The 16,415-nt window shown below is 37.5% G+C and overlaps 1 protein-coding gene across 1 annotated transcript in view; it reads right to left on the bottom strand.

Moving 5' to 3' along the window:
* The window catches only part of CEP120 (centrosomal protein 120kDa), a 146,854-nt gene that overhangs the window by 9,193 nt on the left and 121,246 nt on the right, over positions 1-16,415 (bottom strand). The window contains exon 19 of the mRNA XM_006871631.1: positions 2,541-2,686. Coding sequence (XP_006871693.1) covers positions 2,541-2,686 — 146 coding nt within the window. The remainder of the gene's footprint in view (positions 1-2,540; positions 2,687-16,415) is intronic.

Raw genomic sequence — 16,415 nt, 5'->3', positions numbered from 1 at the left:
AGGTATTGCATTAGTCAAATCTACTGCACAAGACCACTTAAAAGTGTTCAAGAGCAAAGATACCAGTTTGATTTCTAAGGTGCACCTGACCCTGCCATGGTATTTTCAATAGCCTCATATGCTTGGGACAATGAATAGGGAAGACAATAGGAGAATTGATGTATTTGAGTTATGGTGTTGGAGGAGAATATTAAAAGTTCCATGGAATGCCAAAAGAACAAACAAATCTGTGTTAGAAGAAGTACAGCCAGAATGCTCCTTAGAAGCCAGGACGGCCAGACTTTGTCTCTCATATTTCAAACATATTATCAGTAGGGACCAATCCCTGGAGAAGGACATTGTGTTAGGTAAAGTGGAGGGTGGTCAAGGATAAAGAGGAAGACCCCAATGACATGGACTGGCACAGCGGCAGCAGCAATGGACTCAAGCCTAGCAATTAGTGAGATGGTACAGGGCTGGGAAGTGTTTAATTCTGTTGTGCATAAGGTCGCTATGATTTGGTACTGACATGATTATGGCACATAACAACAACAACAACAACAACAATTAACACATTAATAGGACACAATTTTCTACTTTTCTATAGTTACTACTAGTATGGCAGTACAGGATAAACACTAGACTGTGAACCACAAGGTCAGCAGTTCAAACCCACCAGCTGCTCCTCGGAAACCCCATACAGGGTGGCTATGAGTTGGCACTGACTGGATGGCACTTAACAACCACAACGTTAACTACCTACAAAAATGTTTAACTTACAATCATCCTGTTTATAAAGACATTAATTTAGAAACTGTTGTGAATTTTTTTTTTTTAAATTGTAGCCAGTCACACATAGGCATACTAGGGTCTACTTAACATCCTCCTGGATTTCCTCCTAGGAATTCTTCAATATTTAACCCATCATAAAACTCATTTTTGTGTGACTTAAACAGAGAACTCTGCTTTTCTCTTGATACAACCTTGTTAGTTTCAGTTCTCTTTGAATTCTGATTTATTTAAGATATGAGTGATATCATTCAATTTCATATGATCTCCAAATTGCTCAGTAAATAGCAGAGGTTTGGCTCTATATGATAAGTACTAGACTGCAAACCACAAGATCAGCAGTTCAAGCCCAACAGTCGCTCTGTGGGAGAATGAAGAGGCTTTCTGCTCCTGCAAAGTGCAATCTCGGTAACCCTCAACAGGGTCGCTGAGTTGGAACCGACTTGACAGCACTTAACAACAACAATACATATTTGTTGAACTAAAAAAAGTACAGTACATGAAAGGGAAATTTTAGAATGTTATTAATTCTTTTGTAGTATCTTTAAAAAGTCTACAACATAGTAGGGTTTCAAATAAATATTTGTTGAATACAAAAGCATAGTGACACAGATTGAATCCTGTAGGTATGACACTAGACCATGACAGCTGAGATTTATTCATTAATACCCTAGATTTTTTTCCCCAGTTGCCATCCAATTGATTGCAACTTACACCAACCTCCTATGTGTCAGAATAGAACTGTGCTCTATTGGATTTCCAATGGTTTATTTTTCGGAAGTATAGCTCTGTGTTTCTTCTGACGAGGCTATGGGTGGAGTTGACGTGTCTATCTACTGGTTAGCAGTTGAGCACATTAACCATTTGTACTACCCAGGGATTCCTAATACTCTAAATGCAGTTGTTTAATTCAAGTCTAACCCCACATGATATAGTAACTGCATGTTTCCAGCTCATACCTGGGGAACTCATGTGATACTCTGTATATGTATGTTTTGGTGAAACTAATTCTTTGATAAATTAGACTAACAAATGTTCCTCTATCTTCTTTAAAAAAAAAGGAAGGCTATCATTTGTTCTTCCTAATGGTTATGTTTCTTTTCCAACATGAAACACTGTTAAAATAGTAATTCAAATCAATGTGGCACTACAGATAAGCCCAGTGTAGCACAGTAGTTAAAAATACAATCTTTGGAATTAGATTTGAACTAGGGTTTCATGTTTTACTAGCTGTGTAATTTCGAAAAGGGTAGTCTCTTCAGTCTTCAGTTTTCTCATCTCTGTAAGAATTACCTTCCTCGAAGAGTTACTTTGAAGATAAAAATGAGGCTGAAATATAAGGGATTGGACAAACCTCCTCACATAGAAAGGGATCATAAGTATTTTATTATTGATATTAAAATATAAACCTGAAATTTCTTATAATTTATTTAATGCAAAATTCAATGTAACCAATTACCTTAAAATAGTAATAGTAATCCTAAAATGTTCATGCACACAAAAATTTCCAGTACTGATGCTATAATTGAAAACAAAAAAAGCGAAGTATATTTGATACAGCTACCTATGGCAAAAACAAACAAACAAACAAAACTAGATATAATGGTGACTGGCATAGAATTTCTACTGCACAAGTCTCCTACACTTTATACACGGTCTACTTTATCCTTGAGGCACCTGAAGTTGTATCTTTCCTAAACCAATGCTCATTTCAAAGGCTGTCCTATTAGAAATTTGGTTTCTATATTTAAAAAAAGTTTTAGTTATGGTACCTGTTCAATTCATTTCTTATATCCAACAATTCTTGTCGCTCAGTTCTTACTGTATCTTTTTCCTCAGCAGCCAGGTAACGCAGTCTCATCTGCTCCAGTTCTTCTTGCTGTTTTTTAAGACGAGCCATTTGACTTTCTTGTTCACGCTTGAAGGGAAGGAAGAAAGAAACCAGATTCCTAGTATTAGGAACAAACATGTTTCATACAATGTGATGTGTGAGTATAATTCTACTTGGCAATACCTGTGATACAGCCATGCACTGCCAACACTATGAGTCACATTTTACCTAGCAATACTCAGATCCTCTCAGACTACTCTATTACTTACTTCTCTTAGTAAAAGCTCTAAACCATAATCAGCTGTGGCCCAATCAGCGATTGAGGTTTGGTGAAAGTTTAAGACAAGGGAGTCCACTGTCAATACACTGAAATTCCAAGACTAATAGAGCAGCAGCTAAGAAATTGTTAATTATACAAAGATGCGCAAAGAAAAATTTAATACTCTTTCCTACATGGGTCACTAGTTCCACTCTACCTCAGATATATAATATGGTTTCTTACACTTTTTTCCTAGGCTCATACAAATATCTGTGCATATGTGTGTATACATATAGCATTTTTTTGAGCACAAATGGAACAAATATGTCCTACTTTGCTTTATTAACTTTACAATTCTTCCAGGCTAGAATAAATCTCTCTTTAAAATAAATGTGTAACATGCCATACAATGGACGCACCAAGACTTATTCAAGCACTCCTTCAATGATGGACACTTGGGTATTATAAAGCAATGTTGCAATAAAATACCCTATCATCTAAGAGTTATAGTTTATGACTCCCACCACATATTTCTTAGATATAGTTACTTTTCATTCTTTAGGACAGACCCCAATGTGGGATAGCTGGATCGATAGGCATGGGCCATCGTTTAAAAATAAACCTGTTTATTGAGTAACAAACAGAAAACAGCTAAATCACAAGAGTACATCTCAATAAATTTTCACAAAGTGACTACTCATATTACCACCATCCAGATCAAGAAACAGAACGTCTTCAGAACCCCAAATATCCCCGTTTCATTCCACTAACCACCCACCCATACTTCCCAAAGATGACCACTACCCTAACCCTAATTTCTAATACTGCAAATGTTTTGACTACTTTGCACCTTATATAAATGGAACTGGATATTATATAGCACTTTTTGTTTGGCTTTTTCACTTAATAGTAATTCTGAGATTTATTCACATTTTTCTGTGTAGCATTACATTTCTACATAACATCCCAATGAATGAAAATACAAAATATTAATTCTACTGTTGAGGGATGTTTGGGTAGTTTCCCATATTGTATAATCAATAATGTTGATGTGAATATTATTACACTTGTCTTTAGACACATTTTTGTATATGTCTTCTGAGTGTATACTTAGGATTCAAACTGCTATAAAACATGTTGTTGAAGCAACTTAATAACGATCCTATAGACCATAATATAACTGCCACATAGGGTTTCCAAGGCTGTAAATCTTCATGGATATAGACTGTCACATCTTTCTACAGTAGAGCAGCTAATGTATTCAAACCACCAACCTTTCAGTTATCAGCAGAGCACTTACCCCCTGTACCACATGGGTCCTAAAACTGCAACAGCATTCTTTGAAATATTATCAAACAGTTTTCCAACTGGTCAAACCAGTTTACAATCCCATCATGGTGACTGTTCCACGCTCCATACTCTTGCCACCACTTGGTAACTTCTATCTTTCTCATTTCTCATCTCATTTATAACACCAATTCTACTGGTATTTCATTGTGATATATACTTCCCCCCCACCCCCCATTTCTTCAGTGGCTAATGGGGAGCCCTGATAGCAGAGTGGTTGAGTACTCTACTGATAACTGAAAAGCTGGCAGTGTAAACCCACCAGCTGTTTCACAGAAGAATGAGGTGGCAGTCTGGTTCTATAACAATTGACAGCCATTCAAACCCTATGGGGAGTTCTGCTCTGTCTTATGGAATCAACTCAACTGCAGTGGAATAGCAATTGAATTATTTCAACAAACTAATACAGTGCGGGATGAGCTCACTTGTCTATGGCAATAAATCTGTTATGACAGCTACCTGGCCAGTTTACTGGAAGAGATCCCTATCTATGTCACTTTCAAAGAAAGGTGACTCAATGGAATGCCGACATCATCGAACAATATCATTAATATCACAAGCAAGTAAAATGTAACTGAAGATAATTCAAAAACAGTTGTAGAAGTACATCAGCAGGGAGCTTCCAGAATTTCAAGTTGGATTCAGAAGAGGATGTGGAGCAAAGGATATCACTGCTGATGTCAGATGATCTTGGCTAAAAGCAGAGACTATCAGAGATGTTTAGTTGTGCTTTATTGACTATGCAAAGTCATTCGACTGTGTCGATCATAGAGAACTATGAGTAAATTGTGATGTATGGGTATTACAGAACACTTAATTGTGCTCACAAGGAACATGTATATAGACCAAGAGGCATTTGTTCAAAAAGAACAAGGGTCTACTAAATGATTAAAATCAGGAAGGTGTGAGCCAGGGTTGCATCCTTTCACCATGCTTATTCAATCTCTTTGCTGAGCAAATAATCAAAGAAACTGGATTATATGAAGAGGAATGTGGCATCAGTATTGGAAAAACATTCATTAGCAATCTGAGATACTCAGATGACACAATCTTACTTACTGGAAGCAAAGTGGAACTGAAATGCTTACTAATGAAGATTCAAAACTACAGCCTCCAGTATGGATTGCACCTCAACATAAAACGAAAATCCTTTCAACCGGACCAATACATACCATCGTTCTAAATGGAGAAAAGACTGAAGCTGTTAAAGACTTCATTTTGCTTGGATCCACAATTAAAATTCATGGAAACAGCAGTCAAGAAATCAAAGAGACAGACTGTATTAGGCGAATATACTGCAAAAGATCTCTTTAAAGTGTTAAAGAGCAAAGATGTTGGTTTGAGGACTAAGGTGCACCTCATATGCATGTGAAAGTTGAATAATGAATCAAAAAGACCATAATAAGAATTGTTGCATTTGAATTATAATATTGGCAAAAAATACTGAAAGTACCACCGACTGCCAGAAGAACAAAGAAATCTTTCTTGAAGTACAGCCAGTATGTGCTCCTTAAAAATGAGGATAAGACTTCCTCTCTGGTACTTTGGACATATTGTCAGGGAGAATCAGTCTCTGGAGAAGGTCATCAAACTTGGTAAAGTGGAGGGTCAAGGAAAAAGAGGGAATCCCTGATAAGATGGACTGACCCAGTGACAGCAACAATGGGCCCAAACGTAACAATTGTGAGGATGGTGCAGGACCCAGAACTTTTCATTCTTTTGTGTACAGGGTTGCTAAGAGAGGGAAATGCTTTGACGGTACCTAACAACTGGTGTGGCGCTGTGGGTTAATGTGCTAGAATGCTAAGTCAGTTTGAGCTGCAAGGTCAGTGGTTCAGGCTCTCCAGGCGCTCCTTGGAAACCCTATACGTGGTCGCTATGGGTCAGAATTGACTCAACAGCACTTAACAACAACCAAGAGTAATGTTGATACATTTTCCCCACAGACACAGGATGTGAACACCGGGGATTATTATGAAGTTTTAAGAAAATTAAAAACGGCATTGGTGAAAAAAGTTGCACCAAAAGCTTTTTTTCCCATCTCAAGAATAAACCTGCTCCATCTCTGGAAGTATCAAGAGTTGTCCTACAAGCAATTTGTTGGGAAAATTTACCCTAGAGCATAGCATACTATGCTCTAATTTTGCCCCTCTCAACTTATTTTCAATCCCTAAAATCAAACAACATTGAAAAGAAACAAGATTTATGTCCCTAGCAATGTCAAAAGAGTTGACAGGGTGTAAAGTAAAGAGTACAAAATTCTTCAGTGAACGGTTGTTGTTGTTAAGTGCCATGGAGTCAATTCTGACTCATCGGGATCCTGTGTAGAGTTTCAGAGGAGCAGCTGGTAAGTGTCAACTGCTGACCTTGAGGTTCACATTGACCTTGTGGTCTAGTTCATTATCCCACAGAGCCACACCAGGACTCCACAGGAAACCGCTAGAGAGATGGAAACACGGTCTTTAGAAGTATACAGACCTAGACAGAGGGTATGTCTATAAGAAATAGTTTCACATCTTTTTCTTTTTGTTTAAAAAAGTTCCTATGATTTTGTAGCAACAGTTTTTGATTTACCTCCAAACACTATTTAACTTTTTTACATTTGATTTTAACCCATATGTAATTTCTTTATATGTATTATAAAACCAAGCTTTTTATTTTAAAAACGGCGTACTAATTTTGCCAGCATAAATTATTCAATATATATTAATTCTTCTAATATAAATATGCACATCTAGCTATTTATTTCTATTCTAGCATTTATTTCTTTGCCAAAATCACAGTTTCTAAATACAAATCTAGCAAGGCAAATCTGTCTCTTTCCTCTCCCTAACATACACTTTATCTTTTCTTTTTCCACTTAATTTTGATTAGAGTAACATTAAATCTATATAATGATTTGGGGGGGGGGAAGTATACTAAATGTACATCTAGGAAAATATCTCGTCCTTCATTCCTATATTGCTTTACGATGTTTAGTATGATTTTAGAATTTTCTTATTAAACAGTCATTCTTAAACTATGTTCTATGAGTAGATTTCAAAGGATAATACTTATAAAATTATATACACATGTTTTAGTATATGTGTATTTTTCTGGGAAGACAGTCCATAACTTTCATTAGACGAGCTATCTATTTAAATATTCTAATAATAGAAGCAAAATGAAAAACATATAGGAGATGTTAAAGAGACAAACAGATATTAAAGGAGATAAATTGACAAAGATGCCCCCGAAACGATTACGATAAGATAGTCTTTACACCTTAGGCCAAAAATATCCCCTGAAATCTTAACATCAAGCAACAGTTTAATTTAATTACCAAACAACTGAACATCAATCCATTTTAAGTTCTATTTATGAAGGATCAAATTGACAAGAGTAAATCAAAAGATTAGCTAGGAACCACAGGAGCCGGTGAGTTTATATTAATGTAGGCGGAACAATTAAGAAAAGGAGGGTGATAATGAGTGTACAACTCAGAGAGTCTTATCAATGTCACTGATTGTACATAAAATATTGAGCACTAAAGACAAAGGGAAGATCTTTGATCTTTTAAACATTCAGAGAAAAACACAATCTACCTACTGAAGAATGAAATTATGAGTTGGAATCGACTCAATGGCACTTAACATAGTAGGAAAAAAAGAGCCCCAAAAGAAGCATGGAGATTCAAGAAGGAATGAGCAAAGGAAACTAGTAAGTCTATGGGTAAACCTAAGTAAATATTATATAAAAACGATAACCCAAACCAATCCAAACCCATTGCAATTGAGTCAATTCCAATTTATAGTGACCCTGTTTAGGGTTTCTTAATCTATAAATCTCTACAGATGCAGACTTACTCCGGTGGAGCAACTGGTGGATTTGAACTGCTGATCTTGCGGTTAGCAGCCCAACATATAACCCACTATGCCACGAGGGATCCTGATAAATCAATAACGTTGTTGTTGTTAAGTGCCGTTAAGTCAGTTCTGACCCATAGCAACCCTGTATGGGTTTCTGAGGAGTGACTGCTGTGTTTGTTCTGTTGGTCTTGCAGTTCAAACTGACTTTACAGTCCAGCACATTATCCTGCAGTACATACCAGGACTCCAATAATAATAGTGTCTAATTTATAGAGTTAAAAAATGAGAAGACAGAACTTAAGTACCTTACAATAATAGACAAATTGGAAGGAGAGTGGCTGGAGTTAAATTACTTTTAGGTACCTATATTAACATTAAAGATATTACCTTTGGATATTGCTATATTCAGTATATATGCCAAAATCCCTAAGGTAACCACAAAAACAACAGAAGTAAGAGTAATCATTTAAAACTCTATGAAGGTGAAAAATAGGATAAGACCAATAACAATAGTAATCAATCCAAAAGAAAGCAAAGAGGAAATAAAACCAAGAAAAAGTAGAATAAGCAGCGAATTAGAGGATGAAAATAAATTGAAGCATATCAATAATCACAATATATATAAAGGAAATGAAAACTCCTCATAAAGGGACAATAAAACATTCAGTTAGTTACATGCTGTCTATGAATGACACACCTAATAGATGAAGACAAGAATAGAAAGTAAATACTAACTAAAACAAAGCAGGAAATATGTTGGTATGGCAAAACAAACTTTCAAGAAGTATTACTAGAGACAAAAGGAGTCCAGGTGACATAGTGATGACACACTGGGCTGCTAATTGCAAGGTCAGCAGTTTGAATCTATAAATCGCTCCACAGGAGAAAGTGAGGCTTTCTGCTCCCGGCAAGATTTACAGCTACATGGGGTTGTTAGGAGTCAGAACCCACTCAACAGCAAATAGCAACAACTACTAGAGACAAAAAGGTAAACTACTTAATAAGAAAGTTCAACACACTGAGAAAATATTCTACTGGTAACAGAGTTTCAGATTATAAACAAAAGATGTAAAAAACGAAAATGGACAAATCTACCATCACAGTTGCAGACTTTACCATACCTCTCTCTGTAATTGACAGAACAAAAGAACAACATATTTGAAAAGACAGAGACACTGTAAATACTATTTTTAACATGCTTTGTGAAATGACCATTTGCAAAATAACATATCCCAAAATTGGAAAATGTACATTCTTTTCAGGACAATTGGCTCCTTTGCCATGAGACCAGTATTAGATGGTATCTAACTACGATTAATGAACATTTTGATCAAAGAAGAAGCCTGATCAAAAGAAGGAAAACACAAAACAGAATTTCAAATTTTCACTGCTACCAGACTTTCTGGAGTCAAAGGGGCTAGATGAACCCCTCCACACACACACTAATGTTTTCAGATAATCTTTAACTTTTAAGCCTAAAAACTTCCCTGAAATCTTCTTAAAACCAAACAGTATTTCAGTTTAACTAGTAAAGAATATCAGCCTTGAAGATTATCCTGTTTTTTAATCCTCCCTTGTAACGACCTAATAAAACACCAAAAGCATGTAAAAAATGTAAAACATGGCACACATATAAAAAAGTGCTCAGCCAACTGTGTGCTGAAGACTGAGGGTATGGGGGGAGTGTAGGGGGCAGGCTTGCAGGGTATACCCTTTGGTTGGTTGATGATGCATGGAGGGGATTGGAACCATGGCAATGAAACGATATATGATAGAATGAATGTAAAACGAATATTCTCCCATGTAAACTATCATATAATTCACAATAAAACATTTAAAAAATGTATATAGATATTTTTATAAATGTGCAGTATACAATGATTTTGAAAAGGAAAGCATTTTCAGATATGAATAAAATGCAAGTCTGGTTCTAAAAAAAAAAAAAAGGAGACCAGGGCATTGTTAGTTCCTAGAAGTCCATGTGCCCCCTTCTGATTGCCCCCTGGAGGTAATCACTCCCAATTTCTTATGGTGATCATTTCTTCACTTTCTTTTTTATTTTCTACCATTCAACAGTATTTACTTCTGCTCCCTCTGTTTTGTTAGTTTTTCTGATGTACACAAAAACACTAAGGAATATATAATTTAAAAAACCAAGGGTATATTCTACAAGCCTGCCTACTGGCTGCCAGCACACGACCTTTTTCTTTCCATGAGTCAGCTGCTCCCTCTCTTCACGCCATCATCTCTGCCTCCATCTCTGGTGTCCCTGCTTCTCTTGATAGTGTCCCACATTCTACTCATGCTCTTCTCCCTAGATGGTCCTCTGTTCCTGGACTGTAAGATTAACTACTCCTCCCTTTGTGTTACAAAATTTCTACCTTTACAGTTGTGACAGTCGCAATTAGTTATGTTAACAATTACTCACTACTGAATCATAAGAATCTTATCCCCATTTCCTTTCATCAGACCCATCTAGACAAGATGAAAACTATTCAATGGTGATTTTACCTTACCCCATCTAAGTCTAAGTTGCCCATTCCTATCAACCCTGTACAGAGAGGGGATAGGATTGATACTTGATGTGAAGACTTCTTCCCTCTCAGTTGGTATTTTAAGGTAGAAGTCCTGGTGTGGTTCTGTGGGCTAATGTGTCATACTGCAAAGTCGTTTGAACTGTAAGGTCGGTGGTTCAAGCTCATCAGCTGCTCCTTGGAAACCCTCTACAGGGTCGCTATGGGTTGGAATCGACTTAACAGAAACAACAACACATCCATAAGTATAGGTCAAGTTTATCAAATTGTAGCAATTTACACGTTTCCTTTATCAAATTTCTTTATCTTACTTTAGTGGAGTTCTGATCATCAAGCCATCAAGGCTAGGTCAAATGGGTACTATCTCCAAGTTTGGGTGTTCTTGTGCATCTCCCCTCACTTTATATCAGCTGGATGCTTCACTCTCAGCTCTAGCCCTCTGTGCCTAGGTCCTTGTCGAAGCGCTTAGGCGTCCTCAGGTCTCACCACATTTCAGATCAACCAGCTCTTCCTCTTCTCTCTCTCATCTTCAGGTCGACAGGAGTCTATGGAATGTGGTCAAACACAGCCCATAACTTCATTGCTGCCTTTTCCCTTCTTCCACTCACCAGTAGACCAACATTGTCACCAGCAAGCTTACATGCCTGTTCATGTGTTCCCTTTGAGGTTCAGTCTTGAAGCATGGTTTTTCCTGAAGGGACTTGATTACTTGCATTGATGGCTCCCTGGTGAACAACTTGCTTGCTCTTGTAGTAGCCAATCAGACTGCCATTTTGTTTTGGATTTCTCCTGCTGGTCTTTCTTTTAAGAAATATCTTCTGTTCTCTAGCCACTCCAGGCTGGTCTTTATGTCCTTTCAGCTTGAGGACTAAGGTGTGCCTGACCCAAGCCATGGTATTTTCAATAACCTCATATGCATGTGAAAGTTGGGCAGTGAATAAGGAAGACCGTACAAGAATTGATGCTTTTGAGTTATGGTGTTGGTGGAGACTATTGAAAGTGCCATGAACTGCCAAAAGAAGACATATCTGTTTTGCAAGAAGTACAGCCAGAGTGCTCCTTGGAGGCCAGGATGGTCAAACTTCATCACTCATACTTTGGATATACTGTCAGGAAGGACCAGTTGCTGGAGAAGGATATCATGCTTGGTAAGTCTGAGGGTCAGAGAAAAAGGGGAAGACCCCCAGTGACATGGACTGGCAAAATAGCAGCATCAACGGGCTCAAGCATGGCAAGGATTGTGAGGTTGGCACAGGACCAGGCAGTGTTTCGTTCTGTTCTGTCGCTATGAGTCGGTACCCACTTGATGACACCTGACAACACCCACAATCCCAGAAATGGAAGAGGAAAAAAAGTAAAGAAGGAAAATACATGAAATAAGAGGGGCAAAATGCTGGTAACAGTTTAAAATGGATGATGGGAATACAGGGATTCATAAAAAAACACCTCTACTTTTTTCCATAATAAAAGTCAAAGATTCATAGCAAAGTCTATGCTGTTGTTGCTAAGTGTTGTTGAGTCAGTTTCGAATCACAGCAACCCAGAACAGCATTTCCAAGGAGCAGCTGATGAGCTTGCAATGCTATCCTTGAGGTTCAAACCAACTTTGCAGTCCAGTGCATTAACCCATAGAGCCACAACAAAACTCCTGTAGGATGCTATTAAAACCCAATCCAGAGTGAAATCAAAAGCATTAAATTTTTATATTATAAATTGTTTTGTTAGATGTCAGTGAGTTGGTATCAACCCACAGCAACCCTATGCACACTGAACAAAACACTGCCCAGTCCTGGGTTAACCTAACAATTATTGCCATGCTTCAGCCCATTGATGTTGCTACTTTGTCACTCCATCTCACTGAGGAAGACCCCCTCTTTATCACTGACCCTCCAACTTACCAAACATGATACCCTTCTCTAGTGACTGGTCCCTCCTGAAAATATGTTGAAATATGAGGACAAAGTCTGGCCATCCTGGCCTCCAAGAAGCACTCTGGCTATACCTCTTCCAACACAAATCTGTTTGTTCTTTTGGCATACCATGGCAATTTCAATATTCTCCTCTAACTCCGTAACTCAAATGCATTAATTATTGTACAATAGTCCTTATTCACTGTCCAGCTTTTGCATCCATATGAGGTTATTGAAACTACCATGGCCTGAGTCAGGCGCACCTTAGTCCTCAAGCTGACATCTTTGCTCTTCAACAGCCTAAAAAGGTCTTGTGCAGATTTGCCTATTGCAATATGTTATTTGATTGCTTGGCTGCTGCTTCCTTGAGTGTTGATAGTTGATCCAAGAAGAATGAAGTCCTTGACAGCTTCAATCTTTGTCCGTTGATAGGAATGTTGTTTATTGCTCCAGTGGTGAGGATTTTTGTTTTCTTTCCATTGAGATGCAATCCATTCTGAAGGCTACCGCCTTTGATCTTCATCAGTAAGTATTGTAAGTCCTCTTCATTTTCAGGAAGCCAGGTTGTATCATCTGCATATCGCAGGTTGCCAATGAGTCTTCCTCCAATCCTGATGTCACGTTTTTCTTCATATAACCCAGCTTCTTGGATTATCTGCTCAGCATAAAGGCTGAATAAGTATGGTGAAAGAATACAACCCTAGCACACTCCTTTCCTAATTTTAAACCATTCAGTGTTCCCATGTTCTGCTGGAACAACTGCCTCTGGGTCTATCTACAGGCTCCTCATGAGCACAATAAAGTATTCTGGAATACTCATACTAAGCAATGTTGTCCATAGCTTGTCACGATATACACAATCGAAGGGATATGAGCAGTCAATAAAACACAAGTAAACATCTTTCTGGTATTCTCTGCCTTCAGCCAAGATCCATTTGACGTCAGCAGTGATATCCCTCATTCAACGTCCTCTTCTGAATCCAGCTTGAACCTCTGGAAGTTCTCTGTCAGTGTATGCTTGCAGCCTTTTCTGCATTACCTTTAGTAAAACTTTACTTGCATGGGATATCAAAGAGATTGTCTGATGATTTCCGCATTCTGTTGGGTCACCTCTCTTTGGAATGGGCCCAAATACGGATCTATTCCAATCAATTGGCCAGATAGTTGTCTTCCAAATTTCTTGGCATAAATAAGTGAGTGCCTACAGTGCCACCTCACTTTGTTGAAAGATTTCAAATTTTATTCCATCAATTCCTGGTGTCTTATTCTTTGCCAATTCCTTCAATGCACCTTGGACATCTTCCTTCAGTATCATTGGCTCTTGATCATATGGTACCACTTGAAATGGTTAAACAACAACCATTTCCTTTTGGTATAGTGACTCTGTATATTCCTTCCATTTTCTTTTGATGTTTTCTGCATCATTCAGTAATTTGCCCAGAGAATCCTTGAATAACTTAAGTCGAGGCTTGAATTTTTTCTTCAGTTCCCCCAGCTTGAGAAACACTGAGCGTCGTCATCCCTTTCGGTTTTCTGACAACTCCAGATCTTCGCACATTTCGCTGTAATGTTTGATTTTGTCTTCTAGAGCTGTCCTTTGAAATTTTCTGTTCAGCTGTGGGACCTACTCATTGCTTCCATTTGCTTTAGCATCTCTGAGCTGGAGAGCAATTTTCAGTGTCTCTTCTGACATCCATTTTGACCTTTTCCTTCTTTCTTGTCTTCTTAATGACTTTTTGCTTTCTTCATGTATGATGTTCTTGATGTCATCCCACAACTCTTCTGGTCTTTAGTATCTAATGTATCAAATCTGTTCTTCAGATGATCTCTAAATTCATGTGGGATATATTCAAGGTCATATTGTGGCTCCCACGGACATGATTTCATTTTTTCAGCTTCCGTCTGAATTTGCATTTGAGCAATTGATGGTCCTTTCACCACAGTCTGCCCCTGGCCTTGTTTTGGCTGATGATACGGAGTTTTTCCACCATCTCTTTTTTTGTGTGTTACATCCTCCCCCGCAAAAAACAAAAAACCCAGAGGGAATAGTAGCAAATACTGTTTAATGATGATGCACAGAGGGGATTGTAATCATTCCAATGAAATGAGGACTGTAAAACCAGTGTTCTCCCATGTCAACTATCAATTCACAATAAAAACTTAAGGGAAAAAGAAAGATAATTGAGAAAATGTAATGCTCAATTTATAGGACTAGACTATCTTTACTAATAAAACCAGAGAAAAAAATCAGGAAGTTATTACTAGAGGCCAGTTTTACTCTTAAACATAGACTTAATCCTAAGCAAACTATTAGAAAATGGAACTAATTTATAAAATAAATCTTAAATTATTACTTTGTTATGTTAATCTTAGGAATTCAGGTTTGTTCAATGTTAGAAAATGTATGGACATCAATGATATTATAGATTAAATGAGTAAATCCCTATGAATACTAAGGAAAGGAATAATAAATACTAATTTCAGGGTAGTGATGACCTCTGGATAGGATTCATTGATTATACTCAATTTCTTTGCTAAGGAGCCCTGATAATGCAGTGGATTATGAGCTGGGTTGCTTACCACATAGTCAGCAGTTCAAATCTACCAGTCACTCCTTGAGAAAAAGAGCAGCTTTCTGGCTACCATAAAGATTTACAGACTCAGAAACCCTACTCATAACTGCTATGAGTTGAAACTGCTCCGTGGCATCTTAGCAACAGTTTCTTATGAAGGAGGTAATATGAGGTATACAAATCTTTTCTCTCCCCACCCCTTAAACTATATGGAGCCCTGGTGTGGCATTGTAAGATAAGCTCTGGACTTCTAGTCAAAAGGTTGGTGGTTCAAACCTACTAGCTACTACTCCTCAGAAACCCTATATAGGGCTGCTATGAGTCAGAACCGACTCAATGGCATTTAACAATAAAAACGACTTAAACTATATATAGTTTCTTATCTTCTTTGCAGTGTACAATATGTTTAAGAAGTGATTTCAATAAGAAAGAAAGAAAAAAAAACAACAACACCAAACTCTTATCTCTAACGGAGGAGTTGTTAAGTGCCAATGTGTCGGTTCTGACACATAACAACCCTATATAGTTTCCGAGGAGCGGCTGGTTAGTTTGAACTGCCAACCTTGGGGTTCAAGCCGACCTTGTGGTCCAGTGCTCATCCTACAGTGCCATAGCGGGAGGATGAGATTATTTGTAGTTTTTATTTTCTGTGTCATATTTGCATTTTTTTAATACTGAATAAGTATGATTACAAGCAGAAAGAAAAATAACGACCAAAAAAAGTTGTTAAATTTTAGATACCTTGGTAAAATTCTGACTTTTTAATCAAACTTGAAACATTGGTACTCTAAAAACCCTTGCAAAAAAGCCTTTGAATGTGTTACATTTGTAATCAAGTATACCACATTAATTTAATGAAGTATATACACACAGAAACACAAAACTTAGAAGTTAAAGAAATCCTCTCTGCTGCCAGGTGCTCTTGGTTAAGGGCTCCTCAATCAAGTGAGTATAATCTTTATTTTGCCTTGGCTGCCTATAAATCCAGAAAGGAGATGTAAACATACATACACTAGACTAAACAGCGGCTAAAAAGTGGCCACTACTTACTCTCCCACTCACACATACCATGTAAGTCTGTGGGAAAAAACTTACAACTAAGCTAAGGAACTCAAGTAAAGTTTTCTGAAAATAACCCAGAGCTGACAAGTCAGTAGGAGGGCCTGGATGCTTTCAAGACACAGTTTTTAACCAAGACTTGGACCTCCAACTGTTTTTCTTAAACAAAGATTTACATCCCATCATTGGTTAAATTACTTATAAATTAATCAAATTAATTACCCTGAGTGGATAAGGAGTAGGCTGGACAAGATAGTGCTGATGTCAGCCAATGAAGTCTGTGTTG

The sequence above is a fragment of the Chrysochloris asiatica genome, unplaced genomic scaffold (assembly GCF_000296735.1).
Source record: "Chrysochloris asiatica unplaced genomic scaffold, ChrAsi1.0 scaffold00171, whole genome shotgun sequence".
Taxonomy (NCBI): Eukaryota; Metazoa; Chordata; class Mammalia; order Afrosoricida; family Chrysochloridae; genus Chrysochloris; species Chrysochloris asiatica.
This window is presented reverse-complemented; position numbering and strand designations above follow the sequence as displayed.